This window comes from Coffea arabica, chromosome 4e, assembly GCF_036785885.1.
Source record: "Coffea arabica cultivar ET-39 chromosome 4e, Coffea Arabica ET-39 HiFi, whole genome shotgun sequence".
NCBI classification, from domain to species: domain Eukaryota; kingdom Viridiplantae; phylum Streptophyta; class Magnoliopsida; order Gentianales; family Rubiaceae; genus Coffea; species Coffea arabica.
In genome coordinates this window covers 10091988-10104818 of record NC_092317.1, presented here as the reverse complement: position 1 = coordinate 10104818, position 12831 = coordinate 10091988, and the positions used below count along the sequence as shown (strand labels likewise).

At 33.2% G+C, this 12831-nt stretch overlaps 1 protein-coding gene and 1 pseudogene across 1 annotated transcript; one reads left to right on the top strand and one right to left on the bottom strand.

The window, feature by feature from the left end:
- Window positions 1-3641: 3641 nt before the first annotated feature.
- LOC113740727 (berberine bridge enzyme-like 22) lies at window positions 3642-6397 on the bottom strand (annotated as a pseudogene).
- A 729-nt stretch (window positions 6398-7126) lies between these two features.
- On the top strand, window positions 7127-8755 carry LOC113740726 (berberine bridge enzyme-like 22). The gene is made up of 2 exons (XM_027268256.2): window positions 7127-8104; window positions 8168-8755. The coding sequence occupies exons 1-2, from the start codon at window positions 7127-7129 to the stop codon at window positions 8753-8755; spliced, it is 1566 nt and encodes a 521-aa protein (XP_027124057.1).
- Window positions 8756-12831: the final 4076 nt, after the last annotated feature.

Below are 12831 nucleotides of genomic sequence, written 5' to 3'. Positions count from 1 at the left end.
AACTATTAAGAAGTCATACAGAGTAAGAGAAGGAAATCAAAAGATAAAAGGAAGACAAAAAACAAAAGATATGCAAAAGCTACATGCCTCTTCTTGTCCTTAGGCAAGCAAGACACTGAGCTTACGTACAAAATCTTTGCTAATATGCAGAATAAAAAGTACTCTTGTGAGCATAAATGAATATAGATACTAGCAATGCATACCTCTGTTGCCAAGTAAATACACCAATGACTAACGTAGCCCCAGTGCTTAACTGAAAAACGTTGCATCCTTTTTTCTTTCTTCCTTTCCCTGACAATAACTTGATTAAAAACACAGGTGAAATTAGATTGGAGGAAAAATGTTTGTAGTTTATCTTTCAAAATAAATCCAAATAAACGTGACACCAAAAAAACAAAAATTCTTTATCTTTTGTCCCATGACAAAAAAAAAAAAAAAAAAAGGTAAAGGGGAACAACCTGACAAATAAAATACAAACAAGAAAAACTTTCCAAAGATCTGACAACTGAGAGATACACTCGTTTAGCAAATGAGTTTTTTGGGTGTTTGTCTAAAATTTTACTGTAGCTTACTGTAGAAATTTTTAAAAAAATTTTTGAAATGTGTTTTTTTTTTTTAATATTTTGAAGTGTATAATTTAAAATTTTTGAAAAGTTTTTTGAGGTTACTGTAGCTAAAGTTTTTAAAAAACTTGTAGCAAACAAACTTGGCAAAAAACTTATCTGCCAAACAAGAAGTTTTTAAAAAAAATTTAAAATGGTAGAGGCTTCAAGCGTGGCAATGATTTTCCAGAAACCAGAAAGGCTTCTCCAATCTTCAAAGAATATTTGCAACTTCAAGAATTATTCACGCCCAAATTCACATTCCAGGTGAATTAGTTTTTCGATAAAAGTACAATCTGGTTATGCAAATATAACTATTTTATTAGTTTCTTTTTTCTATACAATTAGAAAGAATCAATAATCATAGACTCATGGCACTTAAAAAAAAGAGTTGCAAACTTAGTTTTTAAGCTTGCACAAGATTTTGCTTAATCAATCGCAAATTCCCAATGGCTTAAATGGCTGTTGAAATATCTAGGCATTAACGCAAGACAAATATTAAAATACTAAATAAGTGGTTCATTTACCACGAATTAATTCCCTAAAACAACTCTTACAAGTTTAGTCCATCCATTGCCAAGTATCTTCCGTGTCTGCATACCATTTAAAAATTTCAGATTATCCCATCCAATAAGAAAAATTTGACCATCCAAACTGAAACGATTAGATTGGTAAAATTACGCAATGACCCAGAGGCATAATATCACGTACAAAGCCAAAGAAAATACAAGAAAAATAAACATTAATAAGATTCTCCAGTTATTTCTTCAACTGATTTGTAAAGCTGAATGATTTCAGAAAGATGAAAAAGTGGCAAAGGTACCATAATGTACTAATAGCAGTTAATGAATGTTCAATCCTATAACAAATTCACCATCATTGACCTCTAAGCTTATTCATCAAATCACCATCATTGACTCTCTGAGCTTAATGACAGTCCACCTCAATTAAGCTAAGCAAGTATGCGTTGAAAAGTTAAGACAAAAAAAAAAAAAAAAGGATTGCAAAAACAAAGAACGAAAACCTCTTCTTGGATAGATGCAGAACCATAAGAGATTTTTTAGTCAATAATCACAAAATGAAACAAAAGGAAGAAACTACAGCTTTGTAGCAATTTGATCCATTTTGTAGTTAACAAATACCTAATTTAAAGTTGCTAAGCAATATGATAATTTAATTACTAATTCTAGCATGTGGTTAAATTCTAATATTCGAGACTTGTTAATCTTGGTCTAAACTTTTACTGCCTATAAACATAAAAACAATTTATTCTAGTCCCTTGTATTTTAGTGAAAATTGCCATAGGGCTGAAAGCAATTGGTTAGCTTGTACAGTTCAAATTCATGGAATAAATAAATAAGAGGTTTTACCAAGAGATTTGCTGTGTCCGGTACAACTAAACTGTACCACGAAAGCCAGCCAAAAGGTGTGAAGAAGGGAATAAAAAAGCTCCATTAACAATAAAAAGCCTCTTGAATGGCAGGAAAGAAGGGAAGAAAATCCATTTTGGTAAAAGGTAATTTAGATCTAAATTGCAAGATTTTCCTGCAATAACAAAGTGACGCTCAACTAAAGTAATAACAAATATAGGGAGCACTAATTCTGCTATAATTTACATTATAGTCGCAAAATATCATCCTATTAAATACACAGGCCAATCCCTCGGAACAAATTGGCAAAATTTTAATGAAAAACTCGTACTCTAGCAAAAGAAAATGAAAGGCAAGATTTATGCAAAGACGAGGAAAAGGCACTTAAAAACAATAATCTAAAATAATGGAAATCCTTGATGACTTACAATGCTTTTCGTCATTTGTGGCTGAAAGCCCGGCGTCTAAGTACGCACAGAACTATCAAAAATAGATCCATCATTTAATGGGATAGAGATGCAAAGCAAATAAAGAAAACAGACCTTCTCCTTAATGAATGGAAAAGGAAGCTTGTGAAAGAGCATCCAAATAATGAATAACCAGGAAAATCACAACCGAAACTTGATTGAAAATTAAAAAAAAAAAACAGAGTGTATGAAAGTAAACTTTTTAATAGTGAATGACATAAAATATACCATATCTTGGAGTGTTTCAGCAGTCTTGAAGAGGAAAAAGCCCAACTTTCTCCACCTGCAATCATCACCAAAAAATCATGTAAAACTTAGATTAGTAAAAAGGGGAGAAAAAAGCGAAGAGAAAATTAAATATACAAAAATAAAATTCAGAATGCGTAAGCAGCAACTTTTGGATTACCAATAGAAGATAACGATCATGATGTCTGCAAAACACCACATGAAAACTATTAACTGCCCAATTTCCAAATCGAAAGTATCTAGGTTCTTAACCTTCCCCAATGGAGAAATTTATCAAATAACAAAAAATCATTCCACAATGTTAAAATAGTTAGGCAGATAAAAGATTTAAAAATTTATCTGAATAATAAAAAAATCATTGCACAGCATAAAAATAATTAGGCAAATAAAAGATTAAACAGTTTAAACCAAATACTTCAACATCCTAACTCATTAGATTCGGTTCCACCGCCGGCTTAACATAAACTTTCGCACTATCAACTGAATTTTAGAAATATCTAATTCAACTTGCTCCAATCAATAAAGTGAAAATTCACACTTTAAAATTTCAATTGTCCTATTTCCCGTAACTAACTACTACATCAAACCATCCAACCGAAGCAAAACTTTCCAGTTTTCAACACCCAATTTGATGACATCAACAATTTGTAATAAAAAAGAAACCGTCTCTATTTCCATATAACGACGATTCCTACGTGTCATGGGAGCTTTCACCCTTAGTCTATATGGTAGAAGAAGATAATGAATGCTTGTACAACCACATAGAGTCATGATCAATTCAACATGAATGCATTGTTTATTATTAAGATAAGATAATAAATGCTTATACAACCATATAGAGTCATGATCAATTCAACATGCACTTGATATATATCCTACAAGACTGGTTGTATTTTGATAAAGAAGTATATCAAGGTAGGCAAACTACGCAAATGCATATTTGTGCTGTTTTAGCCTCAAAATAAAAGTGGAATACTTTGTTCATTCCTAAAGAAGTTGTTAGGATCAACCTTACTCTTTATCCTTGCCAACTTTTCAAAATTGTCTTTGAAATACATTTCTCCCCATGTCTTTGCTTCTTCATACTTGTACCCCTCTCCATTGACCCCCAAATCAAGATCCCTGTAATTGATATATGCAGCTTTAGGAGATTGAGAAACAAATGGCTCCATTTTCTTATGGAGCCTTCTTACCCATTCAATATGCTTGTTGCTCTCATTTCGGTTATTGTGCTTCCAATTCATCAAGTATTGTATGTTATACAATGTCCCATTCCTGTGTGGGAATGGAAGTTCAGACTCGCAAATTTGACTCATTCTTCCACCAAAAGGATCTAATATCATCATGGGGCTGTCTTCTTCAAGAAACATTTTCTTTATCAATACCCATGCCTTATCTGGTATTAGTCGTGTAACAAAATCAGATTTTGCCTTGTAATAAGCAGGCGTGCTACTTTTGCTCACCAAATACTGCAATGAACTTTTAAGTGTTTTTGACGTGAAATAAAGCGTTGATTTGATCCATGGAACTTGATAGCATTCTTTCTTGATGCAAGGTTTCCTTTTGCAATTTTTAATTCCAGTGGGATCTTGAAAGCAACTTCTAACCTTTATCCCAAATTACGGCAAGTATCGGCTTGATAAAGTAACAAGCTTATCAGCCGTCCCAAGATACAAACCTTGAAAGGAAATCTGAACAATCTTTTTTCCTCCTTTTACAACTGGTGCTGGATTTTGAAGGATCATTCTCACGAAAAGATCTTCAGGAAATTGATGGGCAATATTTTGCCATCTCTGGATCAATTTTATATTGCCACGATCAAGCTTTCTACGAACTGTGAAAGCTGTAACCTGCTCAGGAACACAAGATAGTTTGAGTTTCCATGCAAGTATTACCCCAAAACTTGCTCCTCCACTTCCCATTATAGCCCAAAACAAATCTTCACCCATTTTTCTCTTGTTAAGAATTTGTCCATTGGCATCCATAACCCTTGCATCTACAACGTTATCAGCAGCAAGATCATACTTTCTTAACAAAGTCCCTACACCTCCACCACTTATGTGCCCACCTGATCCAACTGTAGGGCATAGCCCACCAGCAAATGCATGAGTTTTACTTTTTTTAGCAATCATATATATATATATAATAAAGTCGTATTCTCATTCTTATCACTTTATACTTTCTCTTTCCTATGTGGCTTAACGACACAGCAAGTAGTTTCAACTCGCTCTATAAAATAACCTACGTTCTTCCATCTCAATTTCCACATTTTTTTTAAAAATAACCTATGCTCTATATGGAGTTTATCTTTCTCTTTTCATAAGCATGAAATCAATTATCAATATCTATCTAAATTTAATTTCAAATATAAAACCGTCCTTATCATCCATGTATGACTTATAAAACCATCCTTATAACCATCCTAAGCATTCTATCCTATATTTGCGGCAGATTATCATTCTATCATAATCATATATTTGCGGCCGCTTGCTCCTCTTTTGATTTGTGAACTTCTAGGTATAACAAGGTATGACCCGTATAATTTTTTTAACATGCACGCCTTTAGTAAAACTATTTTTTATTCTTATCTTTTTATATTTTTATCAATATCTTTATATCCTTATCAATTCTTATTTCCTACCCAAAGTTAAATACTTTAAGCAACTTAATTTAAGATAAAACTACTTTTAATATTTTTTATCAATATCTCTTTATATCCTTATCAATTCTTATTTCCTACCCAAAATTAAATACTTTAAGCAACTTAAATTAAGATAAAACTACTTTTAATATTCTTATCAATATCTCTTTATATGCTTATCAATTCTTATGCCTATATATAGCCTCTAATAAACGAATTTCAAGCATCAAATTCATGGTTAGGTATTTCCAGTGCAAGCGGTTGGCCCATTAAAGCATCGATTTTGGGTTTTCACTCTTTTTGATTATCAGGTACATCTTTCTTCGATACACATTTTTTTTTAAAAAGACACGTTCATCTTCAATTGTAAGCATTTAGTAACATATCTTGAATTTTGTGTGTTTTGGTTTTATTTTCTATTTGTTTTGTATGAAGAGATAGGATTTAAACAAGTATTTTCATCGTAAGTTTTCATATACATTAAGTTCGTATTTAAGAAAGGTTATAATAAAATATACATTAAATTTGTATTTCATATCGACATTTTTATAAAATTGGCTAAATAATTTATTATTTTTCGACGATTTCCGTTCAACGAATGGGTACAAAACTGGTTGCATAGTAAAGTTGGCCTAGAGTCACCCCAGTTTGAATCCAGGCAGTTTCACTTTCCAGATCAATGTTAATGGATTTGAGATTGCATAGATCAATCATGATGAACGGGGATCGACAGCGGTATGAGAGGCCTTCATAGTCATGTCCCCCACTCTTGACTCTGACTTGTAAACCAAGCTTTTTGCTGCAAAGAATAATGGCTCTCATTTGGGCCTCATGATATGGTGTGACAATAAAAAGAGGGAATGCAGATGTTGAATTTGACCATCTTGAAATCTTTTGGGCATATTTCAGGAGTGATAAGTATTTTGGAGAATTAGGCTTGTGAATATATTTTTCAATGTTTTCTTTGGAACCGGTGGATATGCAATGAAGAAAATCTTCAAATGCACTACAGGTTACCAAGACAAATAATGGTTTCAACACAAGGGATTTAAGAGCATGTCTACTACCCATGGATTCTTTCCTTTTGATAGTTTTGTATAAGAAGAGGTCCTTTGAAACGAAGCACAAAAAGTATGTAATGGCCAAAGGGTAGGAAACTATGCACTCATGAAAATCTAGAACTTTAAACTTCTATCTTTTATGGTTAAAGAATATCTTTCATGATTTTCTATGATTTTCTAAATTAAATGGGTTGAATTATTGTAAAATATGCAGACTAAAGTGAGAAAAGATAGCAAAATAATGAATTCAATGCATAAAACATTAATTTGGATACTTTATTCTGTAGTAGAAACGCAAAATTTGGTTCCATAATGGTAGGAATTAATGCATATGATATGATTTGGTTCCATATGAAATGCATAGATCTACGTTGCAGAGACAAAACTGGTGCTTTCCCAATTTTGTCTCTACGTTTCAGAGCATATCATATGCATTAATTCCTACCATTATGGAACCAAATTTTGCGTTTTTACTACAGAATAAAGTATCCAAATTAATGTTTTATGCATTGAATTCATTATTTTCCTATCTTTTCTCACTTTAGTCTGCATATTTTACAATAATTCAACCCATTTAATTTAGAAAATCATGAAAATATTCTTTAACCATAAAAGATAGAAGTTTAAAGCCCTAGATTTTCATGAGTGCAAAGTTTCCTATCCTTTGGCCTTTATATACTTTTTGTGCTTCGTTTCGAAGAACCTCTTCTTATACAAAACCATCAAAAGGAGAGAATCCATGGGTAGTAGACATGCTCTTAAATCCTTTTTGTTGATACCATTATTTGTCTTGGTAACCTGTAATGCATTTGAAGATTTTCTTCATTGCATATCCACCAGTTCCAAAGAAAACATTGAAAAATATATTCACAAGCCTAATTCTCCAGAATACTCATCACTCCTGAAATATGCCCAAAAAATTTCAAGATGGTCAAATTCAACATCTGCATTCCCTCTTTTTATTGTCACACCATATCATGAGGCCCAAATGAGAGCCATTATTCTTTGCAGCAAAAAGCTTGGTTTACAAGTCAGAGTCAAGAGTGGGGGACATGACTATGAAGGCCTCTCATACCGCTGTCGATCCCCGTTCATCATGATTGATCTATGCAATCTCAAATCCATTAACATTGATCTGGAAAGTGAAACTGCCTGGATTCAAACTGGGGTGACTCTAGGCCAACTTTACTATGCAATTGCTCAAAAAAGTAAAACCCATGCATTTGCTGGTGGGCTATGTCCTACAGTTGGATCAGGTGGGCACATAAGTGGTGGAGGCGTAGGGACTTTGTTAAGAAAGTATGGTCTTGCTGCTGACAACGTTGTAGATGCAAGGGTTATGGATGCCAATGGACAAATTCTTGACAGGAAAAAAATGGGTGAAGATTTGTTTTGGGCTATACGGGGAGGTGGAGGAGCAAGTTTTGGGGTAGTACTTGCATGGAAACTCAAGCTATCTCGTGTTCCTGAGCAGGTTACAACTTTCACAGTTCGTAGAAAGCTTGATCGTGACAATATAAAATTGATCCAGAAATGGCAAAATATTGCCCATCAATTTCCTGAAGATCTTTTCGTGAGAATGATCCTTCAAAATCCAGCACCAGTAGTAAAAGGAGGAGAAAAGATTGTTCAGATTTCCTTTCAAGGTTTGTATCTTGGGACGGCTGATAAACTTGTTACTTTATCAAGCCGATACTTGCCGGAATTTGGGATAAAGGTTAGAGATTGCTTTCAAGATCCCACTGAAATTAAAAATTGCAAAAGGAAACCTTGCATCAAGAAAGAATGCTATCAAGTTCCATGGATCAAATCAGCGCTTTATTTCGCGTCAAAAACACCGAAAAGTTCGTTGCAGTATTTGTTGAGCAAAAGGAGCACGCCTGCTTATGACAAGGCAAAATCTGATTTTGTTACACGACCAATACCAGATAAGGCATGGGTATTGATAAAGAAAATGTTTCTTGAAGAAGACAGTCCCATGATGATATTAGATCCTTTTGGTGGAAGAATGAGCCAAATTTGCGAGTCTGAACTTCCATTCCCACACAGGAATGGGACATTGTATAACATACAATACTTGGTAAATTGGAAGCACAATAACCAAAGTGAGAGCAACAAGCATATTGAATGGATAAGAAGGCTCCATAAGAAAATGGAGCCATTTGTTTCTCAATATCCTAGAGCTGCATATATTAATTACAGGGATCTTGATTTGGGGGTCAATGAAGAGGAGTACAACTATGAAGAAGCAAAGACATGGGGAGAAATGTACTTCAAAGACAATTTTGAAAAGTTGGCAAGGATAAAGAGCAAGGTTGATCCTAGCAACTTCTTCAGGAATGAACAAAGTATTCCACTTTTATTTTGAGGCTAAAACAGCACAAATATGCATTTGGGTAGTTTGCCTACCATGATATACTTCTTTATCAAAATACAACTAGTCTTGCAGGATATATATCAAGTGTATGTTGAATTGATCATGACTTTGTATGGTTGTATAAACATTTATCATCTTATCTTAATAATAAACAATGCATTCATGTTGAATTGATCATGACTCTATGTGGTTGTACAAGCATTCATTATCTTCTTCTACCATATAGACTAAGGGTGAAAGCTCCGATGACACGTATGAATCGTCATTAAATGGAAATAGACACGGTTCTTTTTTTATTACAAATTGTTGATGTCATCAAATTGGGTGTTGAAAACTGGAAAGTTTTGCTTCGGTTGGATGGTTTGATGTAGTAGTTAGTTACGGGAAATAGGACAATTGAAATTTTAAAGTGTGAATTTTCACTTTATTGATTAGAGCAAGTTGAATTAGATGTTTCTAAAATTCAATTGATAGTGCGAAAGTTTATGTTAAGCCGGCGGTGGAACCGAATCTAATGAATTAGGATATTGGAGTACTTGGTTTAAACAGTTTACTCTTTTATTTGCCTAATTATTTTTATGTTGTGCAATGATTTTTTTATTATTCAGATAAATTTCTAAATCTTTTATCTGCCAAACTATTTTAACACTGTGGAATGATTTTTTGTTATTTGATAAATTTCTCCAATGGGGAAGGTTAAGAACCTAGATACTTTCGATTTGAAAATTGGGTAGTTAATAGTTTTCATGTGGTGTTTTGTAGACATCATGACCGGTATCTTCGATTGGTAATCCAAAAGTCGCTGCTTACGCATTCTGAATTTTACTCCAACATCCTAACTTTCCAGTATTATGGAAATAGCTACAGGTGGCAAAACGGATTCAAATTCATTTATGCATCCATATAAACCAAGTTTAAATGGATTTGGATGACTCAAAAAAGGACGATGACTTTAAATGGATAACCATTTAAAATCAATTAAATTGATGGATTTGCATGGATTATCCGCTAGATCCGTATAAATCCATTTAGCAAAATAGAATGCAACCGAAAGACGGACAGACCCAGGACTCACAACTTCTTCGTTCCAGAAAGCGTCATCGTTGTGGGCCCACAAAACAAGAGAACATCATTGCTGAACGCTTGTATAATTCACAAGAAAGAAGTGGAGCTAGAAACAAATAGTCAAAATATTGATAACTGGCCTCAATGAGTTGGTTAAATTTGAGAAGAATCTTTTTTTGTGATTGTCTTGTACTTCCTTCAGTATAGTTTCGTCTTTTTCTTTTTTTGTAGATTTTTCCCTTTAGTTGCTTAATAATCACATGTTCTTTGCTTTCTACTAATGGTCCGTTTGGAGTTGCAATAACTTATTAAAAAGTAATTCTTCAATAGAATTTTTAATAAAAGTACTTATTAAGTGTTTAAGTGCTTTTAATATATTATTTGGAGATATAGTTTAATAAGTACTTATTGTATTGGATAATATGTAATTTAAAAATTTTTAAATGTATTTATCTCTTTATTTAGTTCATAATATAGGATAAAATGATTATATTCAATGTTTTATTTTTTAAATCACAAAAGCTACTATGAAAGTGCCAAATTTAACCTTTTGCTAAAAATGCTTTTAACACAAAAAAGTTCACTTCTAATTTTATGGAATGATATTCACCAAATATTTTACTTTTAGCACCTAACAATGCATTTTTACCGGAAGCACCACAACCCCAAATAGGGCCTAAATCTATTCCAAGTGCTAAATTCATCATTATCAAATGTTTGAACTCAAGTTGCTTTTTTTTAAAAAAAAAAAAAAAATTCAGTAGGAAAAGGGTGAAACTTAAGAAACAGAAGGAAGAAAGAGATTTAAACTCAAAACTAATTCTTTAGATTTGAACCTTAACCAGTTACTGCCCCTTTTCTTCTTTTTTAATCTTTTTCATTTTCTCTCAAATTTTCTAGTAAGATAGTTTGCTATATAGAATGAAATTTTTATTGCCAATTTTTTACACATTATGGAAATGGAAAAAATCGCTCCTTTTTTTTTATTTTTGGGTAGCGGCTTGAGATAATCTTTAAGCATTATGAATCAGAACTTTCTTATCACATTATCTTTGTTTTAGATTTATTGGATTACATTCTAACCAATCATTATAATCATTTTGATGAATTCCTAATTTAATGAATAAGAATAGGATAAGCAGTAAAGAGGCGTGGGAGTGAACTAAAATTGTGAATCATCATTGAGGAACCAAAAAAACTTGCAAGGACAACAAAATATGGACTACGGAATATAGACAACGAGAATCCATATGCACACCAAAAAAAAAAAATACAGTACTAGTCTACTCTACTAACGGGTTAAATGGATGGATTATGGTTTTCCATTATCCATTTAAACCCTATCTATTTAGATCCATTTACTAAATGGTTGTAATTGAATTAGATTAATTTTATCCACTATCCATTAAACAAAAATCATTTATCAACCATTTATCCATTTTACCACTTCTAGAAATAGCTATGGAATCCGATTAAAACTTAAATCATAAAGAGGGGAAACGATAAATAGGAGGCATAATAATAAAAGTAAAGATTGGGAAACCCCAAGTTTTGGAGTTTCGAAAAAATAGTATTGATATCGTTTGTTGAAAAAAAAAATAGTATTGATATAAAAGACAAAAAGTACTTTTACGGTATTACCTCTTCATTTGCTTATTCCACCATCAGAGTTCATGGGCAGGAAGGCGGAAACATCCATATCGATTTTGTGGTTCACTGGCATATCATTAATATAACGCATCATCAAAATGAAAGACAAAGTAATAACAAGGAATTTTTTTTTTTTTTTAACTTCTAGCCAAAACATATGGAAAACATTGGACGCAAATACAAGAAACAAAATAAGGGTGTTTTCTAACCCAAAAAAAAAAATCTTCAATAACAATAAAACAAAACAAAATAAGGAATAATTGGACAAAAATAACCTCATAACATGTCAGAAAGGGAAACAAAGAGATGCATCTGAGGGAGAAGAGTACAATGGGGAAAAGAGGTCTTCTAGAAGTGCAAAAAAAAAAATAGAAAAGCTTTTTTAACGCAAATCTACAGAGCAAAAAAATCACCTTATTAGTCTTGCAACCTGAGGAAGACGAAGATGGCAGAGGAGAAGAAAAAAAAGGTGAGAGAATGACGAAAAAGAGAGAGAAGCACCCGGTTAAGGTTTCTGACTTTCTGGCTTCCAACCCATCGCCCAAAAGAAACATCCCGTGATTTGTAAAAAAGGACAGGCAATGGACGAGAGTGGTTACCTCGTAAATGTACAACAGAGCCCAATTCGCAAGCATTCAATCACATGCACTACTCATGGAGGACGACAACATACGAAGTTGTCTAATGACAAAAAAAACTTCGAAAAGCAACTCCTTTCATCATTGCAATTACTTAAACCTCGGAAAACAATGACAAAACCCAGAAGGAAATGTACGGTTCCTCGCTCACAAACCCCGAGAAGAAGTTGAATTTCCGCCCGGTTAATCACCCCAGAGGTGACAAATCCCACATTACCAATACACCCCTGAAAAGAAACACTAGTAACTCCAAAATACAATAAAAGAGTGTCCAATGTAAATAGGAATAGACCAATGCTAAAACCGTAATATCAACTGATTCTGAGTTCAACGACCACAATACCAAACCAACTGCTCTACTGTATCAGCAACAATTGCAAATCCAAAACCGTTTAAAATAAATTTAAATATAATTGGCCAAGCAGAAGACGAAGCCCACATCCAGGCGGAGACCACCAAGGCCAGTTCACCATTCATGTCAGCAGAAGCCAATCACCTACCGCCACATGGGCGGACGACGATTCCTACGTATCATCATGGGAGCTCTCACCCTCAGTCTATATGGTAGATAATGATTTTGTCAGAAAAATTTCTAAAAATATGATGAAATTTAAAAAAATTCTACAAAGGGGGCGTTTTGTGCATGGTTTTCTATCTTGGGGGTCTTCACGAAATGCGAAGTGGACATGAATTTTGAGACCACCGAAATTAAAA

What these genes read in the sequence shown, in the direction of transcription:
- LOC113740726 (XM_027268256.2), top strand. Translation starts at nt 7,127, where the DNA reads ATGGGTAGTAGACATGCTCTTAAATCCTTTTTGTTGATACCATTATTT. An exon ending in TGCCGGAATTTGGGATAAAG is followed by an intron (nt 8,105 to 8,167) that starts GTTAGAGATTGC and finishes CCTTGCATCAAG; the next exon opens with AAAGAATGCTATCAAGTTCC.